This window comes from Xenia sp. Carnegie-2017, unplaced genomic scaffold (genome assembly GCF_021976095.1).
Source record: "Xenia sp. Carnegie-2017 unplaced genomic scaffold, XeniaSp_v1 HiC_scaffold_3, whole genome shotgun sequence".
In the NCBI taxonomy this organism is placed as follows: Eukaryota; Metazoa; Cnidaria; class Anthozoa; order Malacalcyonacea; family Xeniidae; genus Xenia; species Xenia sp. Carnegie-2017.
Genome location: NW_025813493.1, coordinates 5087428 through 5102366, shown reverse-complemented (window position 1 = coordinate 5102366; position 14939 = coordinate 5087428). Strand labels below are relative to the sequence as shown.

The 14939-nt window shown below is 35.6% G+C and overlaps 3 protein-coding genes across 4 annotated transcripts in view; 2 read left to right on the top strand and 1 right to left on the bottom strand.

Moving 5' to 3' along the window:
• The window catches only part of LOC124454828, a 37574-nt gene extending 37411 nt beyond the window's left edge, over positions 1–163 (bottom strand). For both annotated transcript variants that reach the window (XM_047005585.1, XM_047005584.1), the window contains exon 1: positions 14–163. In XM_047005585.1, coding sequence (XP_046861541.1) covers positions 14–123 — 110 coding nt within the window. In that variant the 5' untranslated portion in view covers positions 124–163. The remainder of the gene's footprint in view (positions 1–13) is intronic.
• Positions 164–4727: 4564 nt separating this feature from the next.
• On the top strand, positions 4728–5790 carry LOC124454826. Its single transcript, XM_047005581.1, is given in 3 exon segments — positions 4728–4776; positions 4866–5498; positions 5501–5790. Coding segments are annotated over 2 exon segments (657 nt in total). The 5' UTR covers positions 4728–4776; positions 4866–5038; the 3' UTR covers positions 5698–5790.
• Positions 5791–8312: 2522 nt separating this feature from the next.
• Positions 8313–14939, top strand: part of LOC124454829 — a 48663-nt gene continuing 42036 nt past the window's right edge. The window contains exon 1 of the mRNA XM_047005587.1: positions 8313–8435. Within this exon, the coding sequence (XP_046861543.1) occupies positions 8420–8435 (16 nt within the window). The 5' untranslated portion in view covers positions 8313–8419. The remainder of the gene's footprint in view (positions 8436–14939) is intronic.

The window sequence follows — 14939 nt, the reverse complement described above, 5'->3', positions numbered from 1 at the left end:
TTTTATTACTCACCAAGAACTCAACTCAACTGTGTGATCAAGTCTTTTTTGTAGCATTTCAAGTTGCTTTTTATGTTCATTTGACTTTTCCACGTAGTCTTCATACCATGCTTGTTCGGCCATTGGTTCATCAGCGTATAGATAGGACTCGGACTCGCCGTAATTTTCATTTATTATATTATATTCCTGGTCATTAATGTTCTTTGTTTCATCTTCGATGACATAACCGGGAATATAATCATACTCCGAATCACATTGCGAACTATGAGAGCTTTCCGAATCAGAATTCAACTCCGCCATCTAATCGTTGATAACAACAAGACCTTGACTTGTTCCTTAAGTTACGTCACAGACACTTGATCCAGGCCCTATGCCAATTATCAACTTTTTTTGTCAAATTTCATATTTGATCAATAATAATTCGAAAACAATGCATCGCATGAAAAAATTGTAATATAAGTTTTAGATTACTTTTGAAGAAGCAATACGAAAATTCGGAAAAAAAAATTGTGAGATAAGCACTTTAATAGCAACTTTACACGTACATTGAAGGAAATTGTTGTGTCATAACGAACAACACATGCAATTACGAACATATTAACGTTATCGACATGAATTTTTGAAACTTCTTCTTTAAAACAGTGAATGTACAGGACATTCTTTTTTTAACGTAGTCCAAAATGAGAAAAATGTTTTATTTACTGTTTATATCGCCAGCATGCTCATGTTATCCTGCTGTCAATCTTTCTGTGTATATAATCACGGCAAAAACAATGAATTTATATAGACATAAATAAGGATGATGAAAAGCTGGACTAAAACTTGAGAACTAAAAAACTAAATATCACTTGAAACATAGCTACCATCAAGGTATGTAGCTATAAACTTCTACCTCTCAAATTGACCGAAATTATTCATTTCTAAAAGTAGCTTATGTTGATGTGCTTATTTTTGGTTTCAGCAAGCTATTGAAATTGATAATTCATGCTTTATTTTCAAAGGAGCCGTAATAAACACAAACGTGGCATTTATAAGTACATACGTTATAATGATATTAGTTGAAGTAATTTTAGTTGTTGTATATTTCTTGAAATGATTAATTTCTCACTAGTCTGCAACTTGTGTTTTTCTTTGTGTATGTACGCTCATGCCTTATTAAAAACGTGATGTTTTAGAGAATCTTACATCGATGATCTAACTTGAATTAGTTGAATATGCAACTATTGTATCCATTCTCTTGGCCTTTGTAATCAAAAGAGCAATTTTACACGACGTTTAATAAGAACTTGTATTTTGAAAGTGATTGACAAATCATTCCACTTTAAAGCTGAGATGTTTTCCTCTGCTGCATGATTTTACGTTCTGGAAGAATCTTCTAAACTAGTCCCACTGATATTCACAACGTTTCTGAAGATTGCAGAGCCAGCATGCTGGGTAAAATGGCTGGGTATTGCAATAAAAAATTAATACGCATGCGCGTCATTGCTTTTTTTTAGCGTGCTTTCGTCAAGGAGAACGACGCTGAAGATTCTTGCTCTAAATTACTCGTTTCATTCCTAACGATTTGGAGATGACTTTAATCCATTAAGACAACAATAAACTGTTTCAGCATTGTGATTACCTTTCTTTAACATTTATAATTTTGATTTGGTGTTGTAATGTTGTTTTATTTATTTTGCTATTGGTAGAGGATAATTAAGCAACTGATATGTAAACTAAACGGGATTATGCATCCACGTACATACATAGTAGGCATTGTGAACAAAAACGCTTCTTCGTACGGCATCCGGCGTTCACTAAAGAAATGTAAAGATTGATACAGAGCGTGCTGAGGAAGAAAATGAACAATCTGAGCTTGAAGACCGAAATGAGCCACCGTTGAAGCCAAGTACTCTACGCAAGACACGTCCACAAATGTCAGTATAGAAACCAATCAGGCACGACCAGACATCGACATATCAAACCCCTCAGTGAAAAGAAAATCTTCTATAGAACATAAATTACAATGAACGTTTTACATGTGATTACCAATTTTTATGAAAACTACTCTTAGGTCCATCAAATTATAACATTCTTTTGTTCCTTATGAGGAGCTGGATGTAACGATGTAAATTGTCGGACATAGTACACCGTGCTTTTTGACCGGATGTACTGTATTGGGGCGAGATTCTAGCGCCTTCTTAATTTAAAGCATCGTTGCAGCTCATACTTTTATCAATAGAGTGGAGATTATGAATGAGTTGATTACACATCCTGTTGTTTACTTATTTGATATTTTGTTGTATGAAACATAACAAATTTACAAATTATATAAATTCTATGCCTAAAACTCAACCCAACTGTTTCCTGTCTACAAGTGATATGTATCCTTGTTTGATATTCTGTCTCAGCACTCAATTGAATTAAGTAATTAATAATTTATTTGTATGCACGACTTACAAAGAAACCTTAAAAACGTGGCACTCGATACGAAGTTATTTCGCCTTTAACACTTTATAAAGTATTAAAGTTTATTTCTAATGAGGTTCGTTAAAGATTCTGCTGAAAATTTTGGTGAAGCATTTCTTTAAAATGAATATATTATTTCTATAACATGAAAAATTCCTGTTGTTGAAAAACAGTCTGTTTGCTATAAATGCTACTGTTTGTAGTCTTTTATACAGCATATGAGTTTGATCCAATCTTTAACTTAGCAAAGAGTTAAATTTATGGGTTGAGGAATGACAAAACGTCTATATGTGTTTAATGATCAAACAGGGGTGTGTTGGAGGGAGCTCAGCCCCGTTTGTTCAAATTCTATGCCTTGTATTGCCAGTGAAATATATATATCAAAAAGCTAGCAGCACTTTAATATACATCAGAAAGCCAGCAATATTTTAATATATATCAGAAAGTCAGCAACCGTTGTAATGTACATTGAAGAGCCCAAATGGATGAAATTATGGAGATATGCCTCTGTGATCTTATAAACCAAAACCTACAATTAAAATATCATTGACAAGTCTAGAAGAAAAGTAATGTTCTACTTTGAGCTACAGAAGTAGGGTACATTTGTACAATTCATTACCAAAAATATATTGTACTCAGCTGTTTCAGTGAGTATCCTAATTATAATTACTTCATTTTTAAATGATGAACTAAAAATACAAAATACAACATGGAAAATCGTAAGAGTTTCTTTGATTTGGTGTAGTTGTTTTAGTGTGGAAGTGGATAAGAATTGAGTAGTTTGTAAATTGAACAATTTCAGAACATAATAAGAAATCATCTTTGATTAAAAAACAAGCTTTGGAGTAAGAAAACTATTGAAACTGCATTAGCACGAACTTTACAATGTTATTTGTTCCAAAAATGGTTCTATACCTGAGTCAGTTGATTGAACCTTATATCAAAAACATTTCAGCACAACAATCACCATACGCAATCAAATTTCGTAATTTCGACGTAAAGGCATTTCTTTCATTTTACGCATTATTATCTCAAAATACTGTATTACAAGCAGTAATTTGCGGTGGCCCAGAGGTGCAATACACAAACACAAATTCAAATACACAAACAAAATTATAATATGCAAACACAATTTCAAATACACAAACAAAATTATAATATGCAAACACAATTTCAAATAGAGTCCTTAAGTTTGACGTCTCGTTACCATGGCGCTAAAAAATGCAGTTCTAAGCAAAATATCTTATGCGAGCGCTTTGGACAGGCTTCCTTTGTTTTGAATGTCTAAAGCTATAATTATCCAGTGTATTCCCACAAATATTATCCAGTGTATTCCTATTTGCTGAAAATGAAGAACACCTCAGCAAACTTTTGAACGATCTGAACGAAGAAGGGAGGAAAGATGGAATGAAAATGAACAAAAAGAAGACAAAGATCATGTGCAATGAAATAGCAAAGAAAAGGAGAAGAAAAGGAATATCGATTGACGGAGAACGGCTGGAAGAGGTTAAGAGTACAAGTATTTGGGAAGACTACTAACACCAGGAAATGAGATGGCGAGAGAAATAGATGAGAGAATAACATCAGCTTGGAAGAGATTTGGACAGTACAGCATGTTCATGAGAGATCAAAGAATGCCCATGTGTCTCAAAAGGAAGATCATGAACACTGTCATACTACCAGCAATGACTTATGGAGCAGAGACGTGGGCATTTACCAACCATCAAAGAGAGAACCTGGCAATCACCCAAAGGAGTATGGAAAGATCAATGCTCGGTGTCACGAGAAGAGATAAGATCCGGAATGAAGACCTGAGAGCAAGAACAAAAGTGAAGGATGTCATCGAGAAAGTTAATAAAGCCAAAGGAAAGTGGGCAGGACATCTAGCCCGAATGAAAAACCATGAATGGCAAAGAAAACAACTGAATGGACCCCGTGGGACAAGAAAAGAGGCAAGGGAAGACCAACAAGGAGATGGAGAGATGACATCGAGCAGAGAGCGGGCAGCATGTGCATCCAGAGAGCCCAAGACCGTGAAGAGTGGAGAAAGATGTGGAGGCCATCCGCCATCAGTGGCGTGACAGGCTGATGATGATGAGGATGATTCCCACAAAAGACAATAAAAAAAAAACAGGAAAGGTTAAAGGGTCATCCAAAGGATCAACTTTTGTTGAAGAAGTGTAAAGGACGCGGGTCAAACGGGCAAAATGGTTTACTGTTTTGCTCCTACATGTAACCATTCGTCGGAGAACAACACTTGCAAGTTCTTTGCTTTCCAAGCGCTACAAAGCAGAACGACGAGTACAAGAGATGGGTTTGACTCATAAGGTATGAACTGATATTCAAAACGAATTCCTTAATCGGTGAAAATTTGATGAATTACGTGATTTTAAGTGAGATTTACGGACTCTATTCAGGTGAAGAGTTGACATCAGGACATGAGGGAGAATCATCGAATACTGAATTATAGAAGCTTCAGCTAGTTGTCTTTTTAACGGTCGCTTTGTATTTTCCGTAGCCAAAACCTTAAATCTTAGTGTTTTGGAAGGTATAATCCATCAATTTTGAGGATCAAATTTTTATCACTTTAATGAAAGTACGACAGAACTACACAAAGCTACACCTAGCCCAATTGTTTCATTGTAGTGTGGCCACAATTTCTAACATTGTTATAGCATTCACTCATGTTTCGCATGAAATTTTGTTTGACGACCTAATGACATCGATTCCATCCCTGGAAAAAAATAAGATTTCTGCACCCTCCTCTTTCAGGCAATTTGAATCCTGTCGGATTGTTATAGACTGCACAGATATTGAGGTTGCTGCACCGGGATTGATGAGTCAGCAAAATGCCACCTATTTATCATACAGAGGAATGAATTCCTTTAAGGTAATAGTTGGTGTTGCACCAAATGGAGTCTTTATTAATGTCAGTCGGCTGTATCCAGGTTCTATTTCAGACAAGGCCATTGTGCAACAGTCTGGACTCCTTAATCGCTTGACAGCTGGAGATATGATTCTGGCGGACAAGGGTTTCCTTATCCAGGATGTTGTACAGAGAGTGAGGTCAAGAAAACAAACACTATAGCTAAAGCAAGGATTCATGTCGAAAGAGCCAATGCTAGGCTGAAAGACTTCAAAATTTTAGGCATCATTCCTTCGTATTTGTGCTGCTATGCTGACATTTTGTTTCAGTTATGGGCGGCACTTGTAAATTTGCAATTTCCTTTCATCAAAGAGGGATTGTGAAGATATGGTTTTTGAGTAGTTTTATGCTTGAAGACTACATTGGACAGTTTTTTAATAATTATTGTTGTTCAAATAGAAATAAAATAATTTGTAGACTGAGGCTTACTTAGAAGAAAATACAGCTAGAGGGGGGGGTAGCATTCTAATATAACAGCAAAGGGATGATTTTACCTCCTAGGAATTACAATATTTATCATCTGGTACAGCCTGGGTGTACATAGGGTGTCAAATTACATCACTGCGAGAATTCTTTTATCATATTTAGGAGAACAGAAGTTAAAAAAAGTTTTGACATATGTTTTACAATGGATGTCTTTTTGGGGATAAAAATAAAAGCAAGTACTGCCCAGAGTTACCCTTAAGGAGTCTTTTTGAACATTTCCCATGAGCATCCCATCACTTTTATATGGGAATTTTCCTTCCCCCCAGGAAAACAACATTAAATGATGTACCATTTTTCCATGTCTTTTAAATACCATGTTATCCTTGTGTTTATTAATAAAAATGCAAATATGTGTTTAGCCTGTTACCACAACTCCCTCACACCAAACTAGTAGTGGTAGGTCAATTTGAGGACTGAAAACCGAAGAGTATCATTATTTTTTAAAACAAATCGTTTATTAACAAGCCTTTTTTCATTTCACTACTAGAGAAAATCTCGCCCTCGTGTTCATTTGGGCAACAAAAACAGTCTAAAACTTAATCTTGACATTTGACATTCACCGTCACTTTATAAACCTTTTGTTTCATTCTTGCCTGTACTTCTCCTCGTAAAACACTCTGCTGGTAAGTAAATGCTTCAATGTGATCTGACTTAAAGTGGTTTCCCCCCTTTTTTACATATTTCATTTCTTCTGAGAAGAAAGAAAAAAGCGAAGCGATGGATAATGTCTCCATTTTGAATCGAATGGGGCGCTTGTTTGGAACTGAGATTTTTAACACCATTGAAACGTGACGTCACCACTTAAGGACTCTATACACAAACACAAATTATAATATACAAAAGTCATATCCGGTTAATTTGCCAGCCAAATGTGTTCTGAGTTTACAAAGTTGCCGAAGTGCAGAATATTGTCATATTCTTATATTTTCGTTTTATTTCGAGAAAATAAGATAAATACAAAACATTCGTGAGGTATTTATTACATTTAGCGTTCATGTATATGTTCGTATTATCTTTCCTGGCTGTTGGTAATGTAAACTTGAACACCATGTTTTGTACAGTATGCAGGAGTTCACTAAATACAAGGGGTAATTTTTGTGCTAACTGTGGGACGGATCTTCGAAAGTCTGACTAATCAAAGACCTTGCAGAATAGTGATCCATCAACATCAGCTGGGCCTTCTACTGATCCTCGTGCCACCAAACTTTGACTTTTAAAGAGTATTTGGCAGATATTTCATTTGCCACTTTTGTGGCAAGGAAACGTCAAGATCGTTTTGTCTCCACGAAAAAGAGGAGGAAGAATGAGACTGTCAAGGTTTGTGATTATTACTACCTCTGCAAATAGGTCATGTCAATAATTATTTGAACGATGGGTGATGGTAGGGAATAATTATATTCAATGCTTGTTTTTATGTAGATATTAGTTATGTAATTCCCACCTATTTAAGCTGAAATATAGAAGGCTGCTATAAGAAATTTGGTTTTTTTTGCAGTCATTCGAATCAACACAATAATACTTTTGTTGCATGCTTTAAAAATCAGGCTCAGGTTTTCATGGAGAAGAATGGAATAGTATTTTCCATTAAAATGTCTAATTATTTTTTTATTCTTCATCAAACATTTTGTGATGGCAGGTCATGAACACCTAGTAACTGGATATTTTTTCCACCCCAGATAAACATTGGAATTATTGAGCTGGATGGGAATCATTTGAAAATTAAGCGAGGCTCATTTCTTCCTACTGATGTAAAAAAATGTGATTCTCATGTTGTCATAAAAACTGCTGGGGTGGAGAAGCAACTGGCTCACAATAAGCAACTCCATAATGAAAGTTCCGAATGGGTTTTGTTATACCCATATATGGAGTTTTATATTTACCAGGTACAACAGAAACATTTTCTGTAGAAAAGTACAAAGAGTCCCTTAGCAGGCCATGCAGTAGTGTCAATTTGTATGTTTGCAAGACTTTGGATCATAAAAGTGAGGAGGTTTTCTATTAATCATTAAAAACACTATGTTAATGTATGGTCATTTTATGGTCATGTTGATTAATACCTAATTATGAGCCTTTAATAATCAAAGTAATTCTGTTAGGTCAAGTATATAATAATTTTTGCCCCATTTGGTTAATTTTATGAAACTATCATGATACAAGTAAAATTAAACACTTACTTTATCAGGAGCTAATATTAAATATTACACATTAATACTGTAAAAGGCAACATTCATTCTGATGTTATACTTGAGAATTCCAATATGAGTGCATAAGGAAATCAGCAAAAGTGTGTTATGCAACAATCTTTATTTAAATAAATTACATATTTGATAAAAATACAAATATTTGTTTTTATGGTTATAATGATTAGTTAATGATGTTGTGGAAGAACAATTAGATTTGGAGAAATCAGACTAACAAAGACTCAAAATGAATCATTGCACAGAACCACAGCTTGGAGAAGAATCACATTCCACAACTTTGGTTGGACTGTCATCTATTGATGATACAACTTTAACACAACATGCACTGGAGAACCTCCAAAATTGTGATGCTTTTGAGATGAATACTTTCCAAGGTTTGTGAGTACTATATAGTCTACTTGTTCTTGTCTGTCTTTTTATGAAAAAGATGTTCTAGTTACAAAGTATAGAAGAAAAATATCCACTAATTTGATGTTCAATTAATATTTCATGAAATGATGAGTGGGTATTGTGATGATTGTGCAAAATACCATTGGGAATTCATTTAAAGAAAGTGGATGAATTGAATTTGAAAATAGAACAGTCAGAAATGTTGTGGCTTTTCACCCATCTTTACTATATTAAGTGTTGTACATTGCAAGTGAAAGTTCTGAAGGGGCTACTTTTGTCCCAGAAAATATGGCAAATGAGGTTATGGAGCGAGAAGTGTTGCTTATTCATCGTTGTAATGTGAAAGCTGACTTGCTGCACTATTTTGAAAAAGGTGATATTTTAAAGAAGTGTGTGGATGTCAAGATGATAGATTCCAGAGGTGTCGAGGAAAAGGGCGAAGGAGTCGGCGTTGTCAGGGATGCATTTTCTCTGTTTTGGAATGAAATATTTTCATGTTAGGCGAGGATGAACGAGTCCCAGTGATTCGTCATGACGTTTCGCGGGAGAGGTGGGAAGCGATAGCTAGAAATCTTGTGAAAGGTTACACTCAAGAACGCTATTTTCGAACCAAAATTTCTCGCGTTTTTTTTTTGTGCTGCTGTCTTTTTGGCGAAGATTATGTCTCAGAAGATATGTACCTGAGTTCCTTTATGAAGTATATTTCGACCACTGAGTCTAGTGTGGTTGAAAATGTACTTTCTCACTCTCTTGCAGTTGATGATGAAGATGTACAGGATTTTTAACAGCGTTTGAGTGCAAAATCTAGCGTTTTAACAGCGTTTGCCGTATAGCTTTTTTCCCCTCGGTGTTTTGCCGTAGCTTTTTCCCTTCATTCCATTTATTTCCTTCCTCAGTGTTCCATTCCATCTTCCATATTTCCATCCTCCTTCCATTCATCCTCCATTTCCATATAGCATTTTTCCCCCCTGTTTCCTCCAGTGTTTTCCAGTCTTTTCCCGTATCATATTTCCTCGGTCATTTTGCCATATATGCTTTTTCCCTCAGTGTTTTTTTTTTCATTTTTCTCGATTTCTTCCTTCCATTCTTTCCTTCCCTCGGTGTTTTTAGTTCCTCTTTCCTCAATTTCATTTCCATTTTTCGTATATATTTCCCCTCGGTGTTTTGCCGTATAAATGATTTGTGGGTATATATTTTCCTCGGTGTTTTGCCATTATAAACTTTTTCCCTGGTTTTTGCTGGTATATTTTTCCCTCAGGTGTTATTAATATGTTTCCCTCAGTGTTTTTACCGTATATATGTTTTCCCTCGGTGTTTGCCGTGGCTATTTCCTCAGTGTTTGTAATTATATATGTTTTCCCTCGGTGTTTTGCCGTATAAACTTTTCCCTTGGTGTTTTACCGTATATATATTTTTCCCTCGGTGTTTTTGACGTATAAGCTTTTTCCTTGGTGTTTTGCCATTATGGCTTTCCCTCGGTGTTGCCATTATGTATATGTTTTTCCCTCGGTGTTTTGCCATTATCTTTTTCTCGGTGTTTTGGGTATATATGTTTTCCTCGGTTGTTTTGCCATTATGGCTTTTCCTCGGTGTTTATTGGTATGTAAAGCTATTTTTCCCTCGGTGTTTTGCCGTATAAGCTTTTCCTTGGTGTTTTGCCATAGGCTTTTTCCCTCGGTGTTTTGCCGTATATATGTTTTCCCTCGGGTGTTTTTGCCGGTAGCTTTTCCCTCGGTGTTTTGCCATTATATATATTTCCTCGGTGTTTTGCCGATATATATGTTTTCCCTCGGTGTTTTGCCATTATATTCCTTCCGCATCGGTCATTTGCGTATGTTTTCCATCGGTGTTTGTCGTATAAACTTTTCCCTGGTGTTTTGCCATTATAACTTTTTCCCTCGGTGTTTTTGTACGTATATGTTTTCCTCAGTGTTTTGCCAAATTATGTATTTTCCCTCGGTGTTTTTTGCCGATATAAACTTTTCCTCGGTGTTTATTAATTTATATGTTTCCCCTCGGTGTTTCCATTATAGCTTTTCCTTGGTGTTTTGCCGTATATATATTTTCCTCGGTGTTTTGACTGATATAAGCTTTTCCTTGTGTTTTGCCGATATGAAACTTTTTCCCTCGGTGTTTTCCGCCACGATATATTTTCCTCGGTGTTTTTCGTATCTTTTTCCTCGGTGTTTTGGTGATATATTTTTTTCCCTCGGTTGTTTTTGCCATTATAAGCTTTTCCCTTAGTGTTTTCATGCATATATATTTTTCCCTCAGTGTTTTTGACAGTATAAACTTTTTTCCATGGTGTTTTGCCATTATAGCTTTTTTCCCTCAGTGTTTACCGTATATATTTTCCCTCGGTGTTTTGTATCTTTTCCTCGGTGTTTTGTGGTATATGTTTTTCCCTCGGTGTTTTGCCGACTTTCCTCGGTGTTTTGCCGTATATATGTTTTTTTCCATCGGTGTTTTTGCCAAGTATGGCTATTTCCTCGGTGTTTGTGGGTATATATGTTTTCCTCGGTGTTTTGACGATAAACTTTTCCCTGGTGTTTGCCATTATAGTTTTCCCTCGGTGTTTTTGCCGTATAGCTTTTCCCTCGGTGTTTTGCGCCATAAAGCTTTCCTCGGTGTTTGCTGGGAGGTATTTTGTATTCAGGTCGAAAATCACGCAAATATTTAATGTTTTGCTTTCAATCTTATAAAATTTGCACAAGTTGCTTTTTTATCCGCCTTGAAATCGTCCGAAGATTTGTTGTTTTATATCACTAAACTCTTCGATGTTTTAGGTATTTTTCGTCCGTACGTATCTACAGAAGCTTATAGTGAGCAGATGAAATCACGTTAGACAGCTTATAGTGAAAAGTTATTGACGAGATTGAAGCTGACAAGCTGACAGGTAAATTTTATAACAATCGTCCTCTGATATTAATATACCGCAAGATAAATTTTTAAAATTCTTTTTTAGGTTTCTATGGGTACGTATGCCTTGACTGATTCGCTGACGTAGTTCTCGTTTATTTAAGGTTCAGTTAAGTCAATTTAGAGTTTACTGACACCATTTAGGTCTGTTTTAGGTGTACCTAGGGCTTTTCAAGTTATATTTGATGCTATTAATACATAACTTTTGAAAGCAATTATCTTATTTATCACATCGCCTGTTCAAGTAGTCTTTTAGCCATTGTACGCAAGTGCTTACATATTGGTGTCGGTTTTGTCTTTCTGCGAATAAATGTTTTAATTTTACGTATGTTTTAAAAAAATTCTAAAACAACATCATTCAGCTTTGTTTTCCTTTTCTTCTATAGATCGTCTCTTCTTTCTCATTTCTTTTGGGCGATGTTTTCAATTCTTCAAAGTTATAAATCCTCGATCAATTTTGGTTATCTCGTAAGTAGATGTACAGTAAAATAGTGTTGTTTACCGTTAGATTTGCATCAAGTGACTGAATTTGGATTTTTTCTTTGTTGTATTGTCGTACCGTGGTAATGTATCCTAAACACCATTTGCTATTTTTAAAATACCATATCTTATAAGGAACATTCTACATCGAACAATGTTAGAAATGTGCACCACCACTTCATCACCTTTTTGCATATAGTGTTCGTTATGTCTTTACAAACATTTCTGTAAATGCATGGTCTTTTGCACTAAGTTCTTTCCATGTGGATTTGTTTAGAACAGATGTTAGTCAGCAATAATGTGTTAATGCGTTTGCACATCAAAACATTGTGAACAAACGTAAAGGAGCGTAACTCTTTGCGAAGATTTCTTGTAAGTTTGCAAGAAGGATTTTGTGTTTAAATTTTATAGAATCAAATCTCTATAAAGTAAATCCCATCCGCAGTAGTAACCATGCAAAGGATCTTGAGTGCGTTTTATTAATCTGTCATATAAGGTGTTAAGGAAGCGTCTGAAACTATCTGGAGAAATACTTACGTGCAAACCTCCACCTATATAGGAAATGTTACGCAAATACTACATTTACTGCATGATGACAAATTTCAGTACCTTTCATAAAACCAAATTGTTTATGACGATTTTTAAAATTATTTGTTGGGCTCTAATATTTATACTGAGAATCCGCTTCCCGCCTGGCACTTCATTGGCAAGAATACCTTTAACAAAAATATATGTATGCTAATACTTCAAACTAGAAATAGGTTATGGTCACAGATTTGGATACGACATTTTAGTGCGTACAATTCTGAGAGTACTGCAGTAGCCTGCCCTTCCAAGTAAAAAGTAGGTAGAATTACTCACTCACTTTAACTTTTTCAAATGTAGTTCCTGTCTCATCAGCTGCCTTTTGTATTGTTTCATGTTTCTCCTTTGAGGTTGTATTCATTCCCTGATCGTTATAAGACTTCAAGATATCTTTTTGCAAGTGGCAAGTCCATATGGCGTCAATTAGAACGCTTAGAGGTTCTATAATAACTGGAGCGGCTATCTCAAACGCGGCCTTAGATATCTCATGACGCCAAAAAAATGGCGGATTTCGTCCGTTGCCGCTGAGATTTACCGAAATTGACCGCTTTTACGAAAATTTCACAATTTCCCACACCCTCCTGAGGCAAGAGTGAGGAAAATGTATGTGTGTATTTGGGATTCGGCAAGCAATTTTTTGATGAAAATCAAGGTAAAAACCTTAAACAGCGATTCAACTGTGGTTGTCAGTTATCTGCTCTTACGAGGATGCATTTAAAACTATCGACGAAAGAGCTATAATATATGTCGGCTACACATGAATGAATGCAGATGTGGGTCGTTCTTTTACCAGCATCAAACTTGTTTGATCGATTAAACTCTTTAGTCTATACAAAAGTATATCATAGTTCATTTCCACGGTTCACGAGAGAGGTTATCATTGCTATTTTGCTTCTTTTCATGCAATGGGCAATGGCTTTTCATACAATTAGGATTTTACTTGTTTCTTTAAAAAGTAAATATTAAATCTCTGGATACTTACGGATTTTCTGTAATTGAGTTTCATATTAAATTTCAAAAAGACTCAAGTCTGCATAGGGTTGGTAAATGAAAACAAACAATAATGTATAGAAATTACTTTAAAGGACATTGGCAACGAAAATTTTTATGGCATATTTTTGAACCTTTGTGATGTCTAACAACTAAAATAGAAAAATTTTTTCTCAAAATATTTTTTGCTGAGATATTTGCAGCAAAGTTTTATAAATTGCGCCATCTTGGATAAAATTTTGAAAAATTATCTCGAGCGGTAGTGACGTCATTGGCTGGTGAGCAGTCAAAATAACAATACAATATACTTTGTGATTGACTGCGTTACAACACATTTAAAGCGTATTTTACGGGATTTTTTTGCTGCAATGGATGACATACACGAAAATCAACCGGGTCAGGTTCTGCCCTATCAATATGAACCTGAAGTGAAGGCCGAAACAAGCGAAGAAAGCGGTTCCGAACAGGAGAGTGAGCAGAGCGACTTGTCCTCGTCGGAGGATGAAATACATGCTGAATTTGATAAAGCAAATGCTTGGCGCCTTCAAACTCTTAGTTGGTGTAAGTGTGGACATTGTACTTTGTCAAAAAAGGCAATCAATCGAGTGTTTTTGTTGCCACGAAAAAGCACTTGAATACGATGAGTATGAGGCTTTGCTAGGCCAAACTGAAACTCAAGGATAAATTGCTTGACAACACACCAAGAATTTAGGGACAATATGCTCTGAGAAAGTGTGTTAAAGATAGATGTGTGTCGGCATCTTGAAGAAAACTGGCCCCTGTCTGAAGAGGATCTAGAGAGAATACACAAGCTGTATCGATAGTCGCAAAATTTTTCAAATTTTGGGGAAGAAACATCGAAGACCATTTCCTGCTTGTGTTTATGCTAGCATGCGAAAACGCTTCGCGTCACCAGACGGACTTTATACACATTTTAAATACGCATGTTATCACGAAAGACCGTAAATTTAGTCTTAGACATACGCTCTTTCATGTTCTTTGTTATGATCTGCGATTGCGATGCCATATCATTGTCACGAACTGCGCAAAAGCAAAATGCATGAGTGATCCACCCAAAACTTGTATTCATTCATAAGTTATAAAGTTAATCGAAAAGTGTACTTGTACATTGTGCACGCAAACACGCACGTAAAACATTACGGATAAACGAAACTCTACAGTCAAGAACAAGATATACCGGCTTAGAGCTTATCACCTATATAAAACTACATAATCTTTCAAAGACTCTTATGTATACAAATAATAAATTAAACGTATAACTAATTTGTTGGTCACAGGTTTGTAATATGGGAAAATGAAATATTTCTATTGCACGAAATGTGCAGTGTATAAAACGCGCTTGTTGTCGTCTGGGCTTACACTTGGTATGTCGGCAAAGCCTAGTTGTAAGATCTGCTAAAATAAACGTTTCTACGTCTTATAACGACTAAATATTGGAAAAGTATATAAGCGTGATAAACTACACAACTTTTGTTAATCTTAACAACCGCCGA